Genomic DNA, 17,093 nt, shown 5'->3' on the forward strand with positions numbered 1-17,093 from the left:
AGTGCTAAAAGTCATTTTCCTAAATCATAATTACACTCATTTCCCAGATTTTCATTCCATTTTCTTTCTCCTTCCCTATGTCTTACATCTTTATAACTCAGCTTGTATCACAAATGTTCTTTTACAGGTTTCTGCATTGAACACAAGACATTCACATACTCAATCTTAGAGGGACATTCCAGGTGATTTTCATAATTTCCCATCACGTAGTACATAAATCGACAACTACATGTGTAGATTTGTGGAATTTATTGTAGTTCTTGAGCAGAGAAACAATACTTTGAAAAATCTTAAACAAATTACACTGAACAAGGATGATGACATAGGAGGTTCACACATTTGAGAAGTGTAGCAGTGTAATTCCATTACAATACAGCTTGCTTGCGAGTTCCCCTGTGTATAATCTATGCATGCCTTCTTCTTTTGTTCTGCTTCCTTGAGCCCCAACTCATGCATTCTTATGGTGACTCTGCCATGTCATCATCCTTGTTCATTGCAATTTGTTTTAAATTTTGAAAATATTCTTATTCTTCATCCCAATTATCACAAATTCTGAAACTCTGTCCTCAGCATAACTAATTTTATAGGTGTTTAACCCTATTCTAACTGGGCTATTTGAAACCAAGTTCTTACTGGGGAGGGGGTCAATTTACCCCCCCCCCCCCCCCTTCAGATCTCGGCCGCCGATGGCGTGATCGCCGCAAAATTTTGCCTGAGCATAGAGGCGGATGTCAACTACAAGATTACATGGTCATAAAAAAGAAAAATTTTGATTTTCTATTTTTAGTAAATTAATTCTGCAAATTTATGCATGAAATCATATTTTCACCTACAACTCCATTAAAAAGGCTGAACGATTGCTAAATTTTTGTGTAAGAGTTCCTCAAGACACATTGAACAATTTTCTTGTAAAAAAATAGCACAATCAAAATCAGATTCTTTTGTTTTTTATTGTTCTGTTAATTTCTTATGCATTTCATTGTATTTTTGACCTTTTGTTTTCTATTGTTTTTTGGCCAAAATTTGTTGCAGGCACTTTTTCAAGCTTATCTACACTAAAATTGATTAATATCAATGGTTAAAAGTTGAAATAATCTAATTTATATCAATTTAACCAAAAGACACAATTTGCATTGGATTTGCACACGATATCATGAATTTGAGCCATTTTCGGGTTGACATGCATACGCAAAACATTACATAACTTCAGAACGGTGTACCCAGACTTCGCAAATTTTGTCTCAAAATATGTGGGAGACTTCAAAGAAAAAAGTCATGAAACGACGCGGCAAAATCTTTGCGCGTTACGGAATCGCGGCGCGAAATGTCAAGGGGGGGTCAAATTGACCCCCCGTTAGAATAGGTATAAATGTAAAAATCTGAAAATCATCCGGAGGTCTCATTTAAATACTACTGTTACATTCTCATTTAATCTGCACCAATCTCTCCCTCTTGCTCCTCTTTCTCTTATTCCATAATCAATCTATTTACCCCCCTCTCTCTTTTCAAAGTTCATCAATTCATCCAGTTACCACTCTATCTCTTTCTCTCTATTCATAAACTATATGTAGACATCTATCCAACTTTCTAATCATTCATTTATCCATCTATCCGCCTTTCCTTTCATTTGTTTATCCAGCTGTTCAATCAATCTAAACATCTATTAATCTTATCCATCCATCAATCTACCTATCTATCTACCAAGTTTTCTTGATAGCTCATCTCTCCCCCCCCCCCCCCCCCTATTCTTTACTTACCTGTCCCACTGCCCAATGCACGGACCACATGCATTAGCCAGGACAATGCCACCAAAGTCCCTGAAAATGGCCGCCTGTCCGTCTCTCTCGATGGTGGCACGGATCTGCTCCGAACCGGGAGTCACTGTGAAGGCAGACCTGGCAAACAGAAGCACAGCGAACACAATGTACATAAACGTCACTGTAAAATGCTATGTCATGTTTCATTGACATCGACATTAATAGAGAGAGCAAAATCTGATGAGCAGAATGACAAGGTCTCATTAAAACAGGCCCTATCATGTAAAAATTATGGAAATTCAAAGGTTTATAGACCCCTTAGCATGGGAATTCATGGAGTGAAAAGGTGGGCCCTGTTGAGTATTATTTCAGAATCACCATAATGAATTGTGTACAACTTTTATCACTGATCTCTTTGTGAGTACACACACAGCCGAAGGATCTTGACAGGCTTCTAGACCATTGCCGATCAGTGTGAGTTTCGATGCACATAATCTCAGACACATGGATGATCGGCGCTTTACGCGGTTTCCACTGTACCCTAGTGGGCGGCAATAATAATATAATAATACATTTATCTTTCTGTTGTTTATCTTTGTATGAATTGGTTTTATATATTCGATCCAATGAAGAAAGAGTAATGTAATAACTTCCCTTTCTCATCTTATGAGGTATGGGGGGGGGGGGGGGGGGGGTAATGTGTCCCTTTGATAGTTGCACGAATGCAAAAGCAAAAGAGAAGTGTGGTGTCGATGTTGTCAACACATTTACACAAATGATTTCACACCAGAAAGATAAAAACAGAAACAGTTAGTTCTTAAGAAGTATGGTGTTCTGGCCCCACCTTATAATTCTAGTGCTAAAACAATACTTGCATATCAAAACAGGTCAGTAGTCTCATATTTGGACAAGTGCCTTCCAGATCCGTAAGGTATATCACCAGAGATATTGACTACTTACTTGCATTTGACTCCGTGACTGAGAGCTTGCTTGGCGATGCTGCTGGCCCGACTCATGTCTTCGTAGCTGCTGTTGGTACAGCTCCCGATTAGACCTGGAACATTATCACAGTCACACAATGTTTCATCTCAATTTTTTTTTCTCCAATTTTGCAGTCACTTCTTTGTGTTTTGTTTCGTTTTGTTTTGTTTTTTGTTTGTCTGTTTTTTGGGGGGGAGGGTTCTCATTTATAGTCCACAAAACGTTTTGTCACATCAGATTTTAAATACATGTATTTCATAATATTATCTACTCCTGCTTCCAAAAGCAGAGATACATTATGAATCATAGACATATAATTTCTATTAGCATATTTATAGGCCTTTCCAGTCATTTCACAAATCAGCACTGCTTGGACACTCACTGATCTTGGAAATAAAAAGGTCTACATTAACACCTTTTAGATCAGAATGCAATCTCGCCGACTGAAAGTTACTTGGCACACAACAGCCGCACTTACCGACTCTGATGTCAAGAGGCCAGCCTTTCTCCTTGGCAACTTCTCCAACCTTTGACACAGGGTTTGCAAGGTCAGGGGTGAAGGGTCCATTGATGTGGGGTTCCAGCTGACAATCGGATCAATTCAGAGGGTGAAATGCGTAAGGACTACACGCTTTTAATACGCAGTAGCACATGAAGTACAGTAAAAACATAATCAGCAGAGCTCCAAGCAGCATCAATGAAGAATGGTCCTGAGAAGATATGGAATGCATCATTTCACAAAGAAAAGGCCAACTTTTGTACATTAAAATACTTGTACTCACCGTTGAAACAAATAAATTCTATCACTAATATTATGTGCTTTGCTGTATATCATTAAGACATTACTGTGAACCAAGCAACCTACGAATGTTATTTACTGGTGTATTTACTACAGATACTGTTTCAATATAATGTCCAATCGTACGAAATGAGTATTATATCTCCTATTATAACAGAAGAGACCAAAAGACTTGCTCAGCTTCTCTCTACAAGCATTGCACCATGATCCCCTTGCTCATTGCTGGGGCATGTGTTGTAAATTACCATCAAAATTGATCTTTAAGACACTATAATAGCTCCCAACAGTCTTACCTCACTCAGGTTGATTTCGACGACGCTGTCGTATTCCGCACCTTGATCGGCTGTCAGGATGTGTGCATATTTCTTCGACAAGTTGGCAATATCTGGAGGCATCATATAAAACAAGCAAAGATGAGGTTAACATTTGCTCAAAGCATATCCCGGGGGCCTCTTTCCATAAAGATGTTTACAATCATGGTACAGGTGCTGGCAGTTACTACAGCAGTGACTTTATACATTGCTCATAGCTGATTGGTTGCTGCCTGATAGTTTCCATGGTGACTGCAATTGTTCTGAGATTTCATTGATAGAAAATGCCTAACACGACGGGGCCCATACCGGAGCTCAGATAGGACGAGATAGCTGACATTCACTCTGCCAGCCAACCATTTACTGGTTTGACATAAAGAAGTACAAGATGGAAACTATAAATGTCAAAAACCTATTCTGTGTAAAAGTGACCACTGTCATACATTTTATCTTTGCAAAGCATGACAATATCATTCACATATGATGCACTGCACGGAATATACATTATGAACTCTTTAGAACTATCAATCTAAAAATTGTCGACTGAAAATACAATTTTTGTACCTACCTATCCACCAGTGAACTTTGAAATATTTAGTATTCATTTGAACAATGACTTATACAGAAAAAGAGAACAAAAGACAGAAACAAGACAAAGCCAGATTGAAAAAATATATATCTAGCGTTTGAAAATTAAGGGAAAGACAAAAAGCAAGATGATGATGATGATGATGACGATGATGTTGGTGATGATGACGATGTTGGTGATGATGATGATGATGATGACAATGATGAAGACGACGGTGACAAAGACGATGATAGTAATTATAGATGATGATAATGGACGATGATGGTTATGATGATGATGAATATCACACTCACACTGTAGACTTACCTGATCTGTTGGTGGCAACCAGATAGTCTTCCATCCTCTTGTTGAATGGGAAGATGGATGTTGTGGCACCGATTTCAGCACCCATATTGCAGATGGTGCCCATACCTAGGAAGCAACGAAAGTCTGGTGTCACAACTTTGCAGACATTCTCATGTGTAATACTTACTTCTATTTCTGCTAAGATTTCCATACTTTTCCTGCTCACTAATGGTACAGCATAATTATATCTACCAAGTCATTAAACTGTATGAATACAAATAAAAATTCAAAAGTCACACATCTTTACAATAAAGAAATGCTCACCTGGACATCTTTGCTTGAAGTTCCATTGCCTTTTGAGTGTTATTTGTTTTATACATTATCATTCCTATCATATGCTATCTTTTACAATAAACTGAGTGTTATAAAACAAAGTCATGCATGCATAACATATGTTTCAATGATTTATTTTACATCAGTTAGTTCTTAGCACTTTGGAGGAACAGTAGTTTTTTTTAAAGTAGTTTGTCTTTGGTTTTTTGTACCTGTGCAGGAGATAGAATCAACGCCAGGTCCAAAGTACTCCACAATGGCTCCCGTGCCTCCCTTGACTGTTAGGATACCTGCCACCTTGAGAATGACGTCTGGTAGGGAAAAAAATAATAATAAATGGGAAAAATGTGCCTAAAAATATTTCATTGAACATCACAGGCAGGGATGCCAACAGCACTGCAGTGTTCTGAGGACTGAAAAGAATCTTTTTGGTGGAAAAACAGTATCTTACCATTCCTGCAATAAACATGTGTAGTTATATAATTTGAGAAAAACAGCATAATGTCCATTAACCCTAATCAGGCTGGAGGGGGGGGCGGAATCCGCCCCCCTCCCTTGACGTTTCGCGCAATATCTTCGCAGCGTGATAAGCTCCCGCCGCGATGTTCCAAGACTTTTTTCTTTCAAGTATCGCGCAACTTTTGAGACCAAAATTGTTGCGCCCGCGCGTACCGTTTTGACGCGACGCCTGTTCGAAAAAAATTTGTCAACCCCAAAATTGCTCCAAAACGTGATTTTGTGTACAAATCCAATGCAAATTGTGTTTTTTCAATTAATTCACATAAAAATTCATATCTTGACTTAGAATGGACGAAATTAATTTATTTTAGCATAATAAAGCTTTGAAAAATGTCTGTGACAAATTTTGGCCAAAAAACAAACAAAAACAAAAAGTCGAAAAACAAGGAAATACATAAGAAATTCAAAAAACAATCAAATACATAAGAAATTAATTTCGATACAGATTTTTTTTTACCCTATGTCTCAGGAGAATGATACAAGAAACATTTTAAACTAGAAATGTCGCTATGGCGACTGATGCCTCCGCCATAATGCATGATTCTCCCAATAGGCGTATGGTAAAATATCTTCACAATGTGTGATCCATGACAGTTTCACATAACTGGCAAAATATTGAAATGACAGGTTTGTCAGAAATGTCTTGAACTGGGTTTGCTATAATTTTCTAAGAGTGCAGGTACACATATTTGGGGAATTTTGGGGAAGTTTATGCATTGAGTAATTTCCAAGGTATCAAGAAAGAAAGTGATGATGGTACAAAATAGATTTTTTTTTTTTTTTTTTTGGGGGGGGGGGGGCATTGAAACCTGGCCTTTGACCCTTAACCTTTGACTTTCTGGCTGGAAATTTCCTGGAGAATCTCCATTACAGGTAATGCATGTATTAAGTTTTGAAACTAATAATGCAAGCATTGCATATACTAGTATATGAGGGAAATAGTAAAATTTTGAGGAGTTGACCTTGACCTTTGACCCTGACTATTGACCCATGACCCCTAAATTCCCTAGATAATCCCTGCCACACAGTACCAAGTTCCATGAAGATACATTGAACCATTTGCGAGAAAAGTGATATTGCAACATTTTCACCTAACCTTTGACCTTTTGACCTTTGACCTTATGACATGAAACTCTCTCTGGAGAATCTTTACGCAGTAGTACATGTCCACACCAAGTTTCAAGAAAATACCTTCGGGCATTGCATAGATATGGGGGAAATTGCAACATTTGTAGCATTTGACCTTGACCTTTTGACCTTTTGACCTCTTGCCAATGTCCCTAAAATCTACTCAACTAATTGTCCCATCATACATCATCCTTGGACTAAGTTTGGTGAAAGCTGCTTCATCCAGTTTTGAGTTATCACGTAAAGAGATAAATTTTAGGATTTGACCTTGATCTTTGACCTTTGACCTCTATCTGATTTCACTGAAAAACTAATCAAGTACTTGTCCCATCATACATCATCCTCCAACAAAGTTTGGTGAAATTTGCTCCATCCAGTCTTGAGTTATCGCGTAAACAGATACAATATCATGATTTGACCTTGACCTTTGACCTATAGCTGATTTCACCCTAAATCTAATCAAATAATTGCCCCATCATACTTCATACTTGGACCAAGTTTGGTAAAATTCCAGTAAATATTACTCATAAAAGTTATTGCGTAAACGAAAGCGGACGGACGTACGTACGGACGGACGGACGGACAACCCGAAAACATAATGCCTCCGGCACCACTTCGTGGCGGAGGCATAAAAAGAAATTAGCTTAAAGACACCCAGTCGCGAGGATACATGGACATATTTCAGCCGCGGGCGGCAGCACGTAAACTCGCTTCCGAAGTTGCTACGAAGCGAAATGTGTGTGTGCGCAAGACATCCCTAAAGCAATGTATCGCGCTATAGTATCTCGATTGCTCGCGATCGCTTGCTGAGCGCGGGACAGTACGTTTTGTGTAATGTGAGTGATGTTCGCATGATCTATGAGCTAGTAGCTAGCTGCGTATACTTCGTACGACTACGCATTCTCTTCATCGCATCGTCGATCGTCGTCACTCGTCAACTATACTGTAATCATCAGATCAGATCAGATTAGTGAGTGCAGACCACATTATAATAGATAGGGTGGCCATCATGGACGATGACACATCGTCATGGGTAGCGGATATTACCGCCGAGTTGTCTATTCTGAACGCGGACGATTGGGTCGGAGACCCTGCCTGTATCATGTACTTGCCCTGGCGTGTGTACATAAATTCAGGACGGGGAAGCGACTGTGCCCGTGCAGGGCCAACGGCCAACGGCCACAGTTGCACTGCACATTTATGCAGTATTTTTGCACTCTTCATTGTTTTACTAACTAATATGAAGAAGGTGAGCGTTGTATCACCTGCCTGGAATATACTATATGTAAGAAGCAATGCCCAAACCCTTTCATTTGACTAGGTAAACTCACAGTTATAGTTCTGTCAGCTTAGCCTAGTGTGAATAATCTTTAAAAAAAAGACACACACACACACACAAAGTGAACATTAAAACTCATAGATAAGTACATGACAAATAAGATGTAATGCCTTCTTCAGACAGGAGCATAAAGAAACAAGGAAAAGTAGAAATTACGCGGTGCGTAATATATGTCCCCGCCGGAAGTAGCATTTTGTAGCAAAATGTGCAATATAGGTAAAAAATCAAGGTCAAAGGTCAAAGAAGTCAAAGGTTGAAATTCTGTGTAAAAGTTTTGAAGCCCTCACCTAGTGCCATCACATAAAGCAAACGGAATCGAAATCGGGTTAGAAAAGGCGAAGGAGTAACATTTTATAGCCAATGTACAATACAGGTCAAAAATCAAGGTCAAAGGTCAAAGAAGGCAAAGGTCAAAATTCTGTGTAGAAGTTTTGAAGCCCTCACCTAGTGCCATCACATAAAGCAAACGGAATCGAAATCGGGTTAGAAATGGCGAAGGAGTAGCATTTTGTAGCAAAATGTACAATATAGGTAAAAAATCAAGGTCAAAGGTCAAAGAAGTCAAAGGTCAAAATTCTGTGTAGAAGTTTTGAAGAAGCCTCACATAAAGCAAACGGAATCGAAATCGGGTTAGAAATGGCGAAGGAGTAGCATTTTGTAGCAAAATGTACAATATAGGTCAAAAATCAAGGTCAAAGGTCAAAGAAGTCAAAGGTCAAAATTCTGTGTAGAAGTTTTGAAGCCCTCACCTAGTGCCATCATATAAAGCAAACGGAATCGAAATCGGGTTAGAAATGGCGAAGGAGTAGCATTTTGTAGCAAAATGTACAATATAGGTCAAAGGTCACGACTGAAATTCTGTGTAGAAGTTTCAAAGCTCCCATGTAGTGCTATCATATAAAGCAAACAGAATCAAAATTGGCTCATAAATGACAGAGAAGTAGCAAATTGAAGATTTTGATCACACACGGACGCACACACGGACACACGGACGGACACGACACACGTACGGAGCCCGTTTCATAGTCCCCTGCTCGAAACTCGTTCGGCGGGGACAATTATTGTCTATCTCCCTCTTACACAAACAAACAGAACACTATTGTCTCAACAATACAGTGTGAAGGATAACCATTATAAATAAACCTATCACAGGTATCAGTATTTGAGGTTATGTGTGAAAAATGAACTACAAATTAATGAAAATCGCGGACAGTAGACCTTTGTCCATAGTCAACTCAGTGTAACATCGCAAAGCCATTGTAATGGGTTAGCTTTCTACCAAACACTGATTAAAATACCAATCAGAGGCGTACCTTTGATCAACAAATAAGGGATGTGCCACGGATACCAATTAATCGTACTTGATGGAAGCCCATACCTGTACATATTAGCATGTTAGAAACTGATAGGTTCATATTGCCCCCTTGACCTATGACCAATATCTGTATTAGAATTAAAACAATGGATTCTTATGAACTGTTGTTCATCAACAACTTCCACACCAATCAACATCCCTATTAGACCACTCCTATATGAAGATGTGAAGGTAAATAAAACTGTAACTTTCACGTACAAGGGTATTGTACGTACACTACTGTAACTCTGTAGTTTACTACCACTGACCTGACACTGTCGGTGTAACCAAACTTTAACGAATTTCAACTGTAAAGGATCAATTTTTTTTTCTTCAGAATTTACATTTCAACATACTTGTAGAAATTCACATGAAAAGATGTACACTTCACTGGATCACTTGAATTTGGTTTCAAATTATTGGACCAAATGCATTGGAAGTTTGACTAAAAATGCAACATAGATGCCTGAAACTTTTGCCAAGCTTATGAAAATTACAATCTTTATCAAAATTCCTTAACCAAACTTAAAATGTAGGGCCCCTAAATATGATGAAAGAGGAGACTTTGCTATACAGTTAAATCAATGGGGACAAACAGTATTTGAATCGCAGCCATGAAATCTGGCTATGCAAATTTAACCTGGATTGTTGACGCTAGCTGCTCAGGAAAGTGACCTCTCTGTATCTATCTAGATTCTACATTTGCACATGAAATACTTTAAATTCTCAATACTGTGATGACAAAAAACTTACCACTACTTGCGATTCTCTGACTAATGACATTTGCTGCCTACTGCTGGGTCAGTTTTTAAGAAGCGATAAACTGACCCAGCAAATGTCATTTCGATTACGGCGTTATCATAATTTGACATAAATGAGAACTTAGAGAAGTTTTTCGCGGAATTATACATAGAAAAATAGGCCTACTTGTCGATGAAACGCAAAGGCCCTAGCAGTTAAAGATAGATTAGAAAAAAGTCATTCCACTTCAATCATTGATTCATGTAATAGACTTCTAACGTTACTTACACATCATCTGGATCTGGATTCCTTGAAGTTGTTGACTTGGTCAGCTGGGGTTGCTTGATTGGCGTAAGCCGTGGCATTACAATTCCACCGTGCCTGCCGTAACACAAATTTGCACATTCTAAATTCCTGCAAAACTGTTCATGCAACTCCAGCAAGTGGAAAGCAAATTTTTTCATCGGCACGCTGACGCTGAAGCTTCCCCCTCTGCCACTGGTCTCTTACTTGTCCTAAGCAGGGAGGTGAGAGGAAACCTCCCTGTCCTAAGCATGCTACGAACACGTCTCTCTGCGTTCTCCACTCGTCGATAGCGTCAAACAAGTAGATACGTTTTACTCGAGTTGGACGGCTGTTTTGATCTCCATTGTGAGGTTTCATTACTAAACCAAAGCCAAGGCTAATCCGAAACAGTACACGCATACCACACACATTATTGATATTGACATACCGGTACCGACGACTTTATACCAACTTTGTTATGTTCCGATCCGGCCCAACATACTGTAACACAGCTGACGCAGCAGACAATTGCCAATGAGATCAAAACAACCCGCCATATGGCCATGAGCATTGCAACTTGCTATACATGAAGTTTAGAGTTTTAATATTTCTTCATCAAAGCATATTTATAAATACCAAATATTAAACAACGTAATATATGAATGATTTAAAATATTGTTACATAATATTTTCAGACATTTTGAAATATTATTGCTTAGATTGCTGAAATTGGCACCATAGTGCAAATAAACAGAGACTGCAGCCAGATACGTACGTACGTACACCACACAGCTCTACTGTTGTGTCGCGACGGGGACCCGTAGGAGAGATTTTCATGCACATGGCTGTTGTGCGGTTTTGTGCGTGCACCCATTCGGCCCCATTCGGTAGGTATTCGGGCGTCCATGTTGAAATTACAGTGGACGGCTCGCACGGCTCTCGTGCCCCATCTGGTTTTCGCTGGTGCGCTGCGTAGCGTCGTGTTCGGCATTCGGTACGTACGGGGGTACAATAACGGGAGGAGCAGCTTGTCGTGCTTTTCTACTGAGCTGCGAATCGCCTGCGACGACCGATTGCCTTTAATTACAGCATTAATAAGTGATTTAGAGCCCAAAACTGATTTTATGCATAAATTACAATAATTAATTAATATAAAATATAAGAAAATTTTTTTGGAGAGAGCAACCATACATTTTGATAGTATACGTCGCGGGCGTCGCGTGTGCCGATTTTCTGCGCGATCACGCGTTCCATAGGCGAGATCTGAAGGGGGGGGGCGGAATCCTCCCCCAGATATAGCATAGCCAAAAAAGCCCAGCCTGATTAGGGTTAAACCTGCAGTATTTGGGGGAAAAGCAAGCTTACAAAATATATAGTGTATTACAATACTTTGCACAGTAAACCCATCAAAGGAAATACACCCGTCAGCTGAAAACATGTAGCCAGTAGGGAACAACCCCTACTTTGCACAACCACATTGTTTATTCAGCTCAGAGATCAACTGTTCAAATTTAAATCACATTTTGAGAATCTTATGCTATTATGAGACACATGCAATCTAAATAAATGTTTGCATAAGTACTTGGAGGCCACTCTCTGGAGGATTTAAAAAAAAAATTAATCTATAGTTTTACAGTTGAACTCTCTGACCTCATAAATGCTATATTATACATGAATGCATATGACTAGATATCTTATAAAATGTGCCTTTAAATTCTAGACATTCAAATGATCAAAATCCAATGATGTATTCATCATACATGTGAACATATATTTACTTTTTCATGTCTTATCTCAAGTACTCATACCCAATATCAGTAGTTATGAAGGGTACACAGTCCACAAGGCCTTGCTGTTTTGTACAGGGATGCTAAATATTATTTCACTGATAGAAAGTGTCATAATGCAACCTGTCATGGACATGTTATGTCATGAATGATTCTCACATCAACTACAGTACATTAAAGCTCCTTCGAAACAATTTGAGAACTTTCCTTAACCTGTTGAGGACAAGTCCCAAGTATGCTCGCGCAGGTGTCCATGGGAAATGCGTGTTGTAGCAAAATTAGCCCATCCTCAATGAGTCAAATGATAAATCAATCATTTTGGGCAGAAAAATACCTAGTTTATGGAATAAAATCAATTACCTTAAAAAAAAAAAAAATGCTTAGAGTTTGCAAAAAGAGCAGTATGTGCAGATGTCAAGACATTTCAATCACATACTACTTCACATCAAAATATTGGTGGGGAACAAAGTTGTCAAGGTCCATCGAAACCACATCCATGAAGGTGATATAGCAGTATGTCAATTCCTAAAAACAGCACATTGCAATGCAAAATATGACGGCTTACCTTTTGGTGACGTCCATCCACTCAGCTGACCAGTCAAGTGGACACCAATGACCTAAGAGAGAGTAAAAGCAAAAATGTAAAGACAACAATTTTGTGCAATAGACAAACAACAACTCACATGTAAAGAAACACAAAATCTATTGGGCAAATAGAAATCAAGGACTGCAATTGATATCTTAACTGGTTATTGATTTGACATCTTGCAAGCTACAATGTGGGAGGCCTAAAACATTTCTCACTTTCAATTCTAGCTCTACAAAGTATGCAGATGTCAAATTTTCACTTTGTGCAGTGCTTCTCATAGCAAAAAGCACAGAGCACACTGCACCAAACACCACACCAATGTAGCAGAGTGAACACTTCGTGTGCGACCATCTTTGGTATCTTGTTATCCATAATCTGGTCCATCTTCAGTCTCTGCAGTCTATCCACATCAAAGAGTGTGACATTACAGCAAATGCATCAGTTCAAGATATTTTGGGGAGGCAGTTCGAATCAAAGTTGATACCACTAGCGTTCCATCCTGTCAAATCCATTAATATCTAGGCACTTTAAGGCAGAATCGATAACCTCAATTCCTCACTTACCTTTGGACACTTGAGTTCCCATGGAATATCAGCCATCACATCGACAGCATCCGCCCCACCAACGCCAATGCAGACCCCTCCTAACCCCCCTCCATTGGGAGTGTGGCTGTCTGTGCCAATCAGCAGAACACCAGGGAATGCGTAGTTCTCCAGGATGATCTATTGGGCAAATAGGGGTGTTCAAGCCTCTGGTAATTGTCATTGTGATGTGAACATGAATTCTGTACCTGCATCCTTTGATACTGGTATACTTCGATACTGGTATATTTTATGATGTCATGTTTCAGGCAAGAGAGCATTAATGCAGTTAGACTCTCATTACTGTACACACCATGTATTTCACAGTGGTTTCATTTTTACAAAGTTTGTAAAGTGAACTGATATCTGCATAGCCATTACCAACATACAAACATAACATATTTTCCTCCTGTAATGGAGAATACAAATGCAACTTACCATCATTATTGAAGTGGGAAATTGCTAACTAATAAAACTTTGCTTCTTGGAAAGGGGTCACACTCAATTTCTCATTTTGTGGCTATGGTTTTCTATCAACAACTTATCAACTTGTGAAACCGTCTCAATACAAAAGAAACGAAGTACAGACTGTACTAAGCTGGTTCCAGGCTTTTTGGAAATTCATACTTTTTGTTGTTGGGTTTGTCGCCTTGTTTAAAAGCGCTATCATTTATTGATGTCCATTTTGCTTTTATAGGCATGAAAACTAGACAAAATTTGCGTGCACTGAAAGCCCATCAAGCTAATCATCATTATTTGATACCCTTGGCACCTCACACTGGCAGGAAGGATAGTTTCATGTTGATCTTGTTTTTCACACATTCATTCTTTCATTTCACCTACGCATTGATTTTTTTTTTTTTTTTTTACCTCTGTATATTGTCATCTGACATAAAAGCAGCATTATATTACAAGTCATAATTGTACATGTATTTCATATTCAATATTTCATATCCAGACTGAATGCCATACTCCCTTAATTTCAAATACCACCCAGACTCTATGGCAGCATTTATGCCGCTTTAATTTGTAAAAGAGGCAACGACATCATTACTGTAAAAGTGGAAATTTTCGCGGTGTGGAAATTTTGCACAACCAGAAGCTGGAGCAAAAATAAAAGTAGACAAAATTCATCTTACTCAGCTGATTGTGAATAATTACTTTTGCAAAAATACCCACTTTTATGGTACATTCATGTAGACTGCAGATGCACACAGATCATGATTAAGTTAAGTGTCAGGCAGATTTGAAAATGCAAAACAAAAACAAAATAAATTGACCACGTTGGTATCAACCACATGAAATACTTCAACTCAGTACGAAATGGTATATTTTGGACTAATATAAAAACAAAATGCAAAACATCCTAAATCTATTACACAATGCAATTCCACTCATACCTATCTCGTTGATAAATGAGTCATCGACACACCTCATGAACTGCAAATCCCGCACCAAAACTAATAAGGAGTGTTTAATCTCTATTTTACTCAAAATCTTTATGGTTGTTGTTGTTAATCACATCTGCTGAGAACATTGACGTGTACAATTTGGAAAAATATGGATCAGTTAAAAATTTAAAGGGTGTACACACATTGTCAAAGCAAAGTAGAAAAACCCTGTAAAGCAGACAGAGGGGAAACACTAATAGAAGAAACATTGAATGTAGGCAGCAGCATACATAGGTTGCCCATGGTCTGTGGGTCACACAACCTACACCTGTAGCTACCCTTGGACTGGTTCCCCATCTTTCACAGCCATCGCATGCACTCACACACATGCACGAGAGCTTGCCTTCAGACTGTGAAATCTGATCACCAGTCTCCCTTCATCTTGGTGACACTATAATGAACTCCTCAGTGCACGGTACCAATCAACATGCAAGCATGTAAAGACTGGGCAGAGAGGGAATTTCACTGGTCACCATGTGGAAGTCATTATCCAGAATGTCATAACATTCAGACCATTACTCCCTTTATAAACATGCCTTCATACAATTGATCACAACATGTCTGTGTGATTGAACTTAATTCAAGATGTTGATTCCATTGATAAACATGTTATGCAGTTCTCGGTGCTTTGTATTTCTGATATAGATGCAATATATAACTTTTCTAGATATGTTCTTATCAGACCGATCAATAATTTCTTATGATATACTATACAACAATTGGCAACATCTAACTTAAAGGACAAGTCCACCTTCATATACATAAGGATTGAGAGAATGCAGCAATATTAGTAGAACACATCAGTGAAAGTTTGAGGAAAATTGGACAATCCGTTCAAAAGTTACGAATATTTTAAGTATCTGCGCAGTCACTGCTGGAAGAGAAGACTACTACAGTGTATGATGTCACATGCGTACAACTATATAAGGAAAATAAAAAGAGAATTTGACAAAACTTTACTTTTTGAATAAAGTGCACATTTCTTCGACTTGCTACTGACGTATGATTAAGGGTAATATTATTCCCCCTGCCTTCTGAAAGAGAGAAGTCAAGTGTTCTTTTGTTATGCAAGAAAAATGGAAATATGTTGAATTTTCTTTATTCTTTCTTTATATCGTTGTACTCATGTGACATCTCAAGCTATAGTAGTCTTTTCATCCAGCCGTGACTGAGCAGAAACTTCAAAAATTCATAACTATTGAACGGATTGTCCGATTTTCCTCAAACTCTCACTGATGTGTTCTACTAATATTGCTGCATTCACTCAACCCACATGTCTATGAAGGTGAACTTGTCCTTTAAAAGCAGAAAATACTAGTGTCTGCTTACAAAAGGAGTGAAATGGCAGGATTTCACTTTTGTATGATACCTTATATAATTCTAACTCTAAGGTACCAGGAAAACCAGAAGTACATTTTGTACCTCTGGCATGCGTGAACAACCCAAGAACATACATTGCTTCCAGTACCACTACACTGCAGTACCAATAGTCAAAGCAAGGTCAGAGTTTGTAAACATCCCGCTTGCTTTGCATCCTTCTGATCAATTCTTTGCCCTTACCTGATGGATGATGCCACTGCCGGGCTTCCAGAAGCCAACACCATACTTTGCACCAGCCGTGGAGAGGAAGTTGTAGACCTCTTTGTTCAGCTCCTACCACGGCAACCAGAAAATAATGTGAATATACACACATAGAATGATGACACCTTGGCAATCTTTTGTCCACAAACATTCACAGTAATGAAAAGACTTCAGACAACAAATGTCTCATTTCCTCTCTACATGATTTTGCAAAAGTTATTAATAGGTAAAACTGACTCAAAATAAAAGTGAGTTGTAAAACTGACTCAAAGTAAAAGCAATTTGATATTGATAACAATGGATTGCTACACTATAAAAGACAAAGCCCAGATTGGCCACACCAGTAATGTACATGTACAGTATCTCAGAGACTTAAATTCAAGACATTTAAATGCATCTTATTACTGACTTACAAGGTAATTTACATCTACATATTTGCAGCCAACAATACCAAATTACCAAAGGTCATGCTGCCCTCTTAATTCTATGAATAGGTTGGGGTGGGGTGTTGTTGATGGTGGGGTGGGAAAACACCACAAGAACTATAACAGCGAGCTGATAAAAGTATGTTTATATCATTCTAGATCTGTGAAGTTGCCGTCAGAAGTACCAGCAAATGTATCTCAGAGCATTGTAATACATGGAGTCATTACATTGCAAATGGCTTCGTGAAAGTACCAGCA

At 38.6% G+C, this 17,093-nt stretch overlaps 1 protein-coding gene across 1 annotated transcript in view; it reads right to left on the bottom strand.

Moving 5' to 3' along the window:
• Positions 1 to 17,093, bottom strand: part of LOC139744106 (aconitate hydratase, mitochondrial-like) — a 39,798-nt gene that overhangs the window by 13,648 nt on the left and 9,057 nt on the right. Inside the window, exons 6-14 of the mRNA XM_071654563.1 lie at positions 16,390 to 16,482; positions 13,361 to 13,519; positions 12,774 to 12,825; positions 5,268 to 5,366; positions 4,744 to 4,848; positions 3,831 to 3,922; positions 3,217 to 3,322; positions 2,718 to 2,811; positions 1,758 to 1,895 (exon numbers count right to left, since the gene is read on the bottom strand). Of these exons, the coding sequence (XP_071510664.1) occupies positions 1,758 to 1,895; positions 2,718 to 2,811; positions 3,217 to 3,322; positions 3,831 to 3,922; positions 4,744 to 4,848; positions 5,268 to 5,366; positions 12,774 to 12,825; positions 13,361 to 13,519; positions 16,390 to 16,482 (938 nt within the window). The remainder of the gene's footprint in view (positions 1 to 1,757; positions 1,896 to 2,717; positions 2,812 to 3,216; positions 3,323 to 3,830; positions 3,923 to 4,743; positions 4,849 to 5,267; positions 5,367 to 12,773; positions 12,826 to 13,360; positions 13,520 to 16,389; positions 16,483 to 17,093) is intronic.

The sequence above is a fragment of the Diadema antillarum genome, unplaced genomic scaffold (genome assembly GCF_040938485.1).
Source record: "Diadema antillarum isolate AM-2024a unplaced genomic scaffold, OU_Dant_1.0 seq00001136_RagTag, whole genome shotgun sequence".
Taxonomy (NCBI): domain Eukaryota; kingdom Metazoa; phylum Echinodermata; class Echinoidea; order Diadematoida; family Diadematidae; genus Diadema; species Diadema antillarum.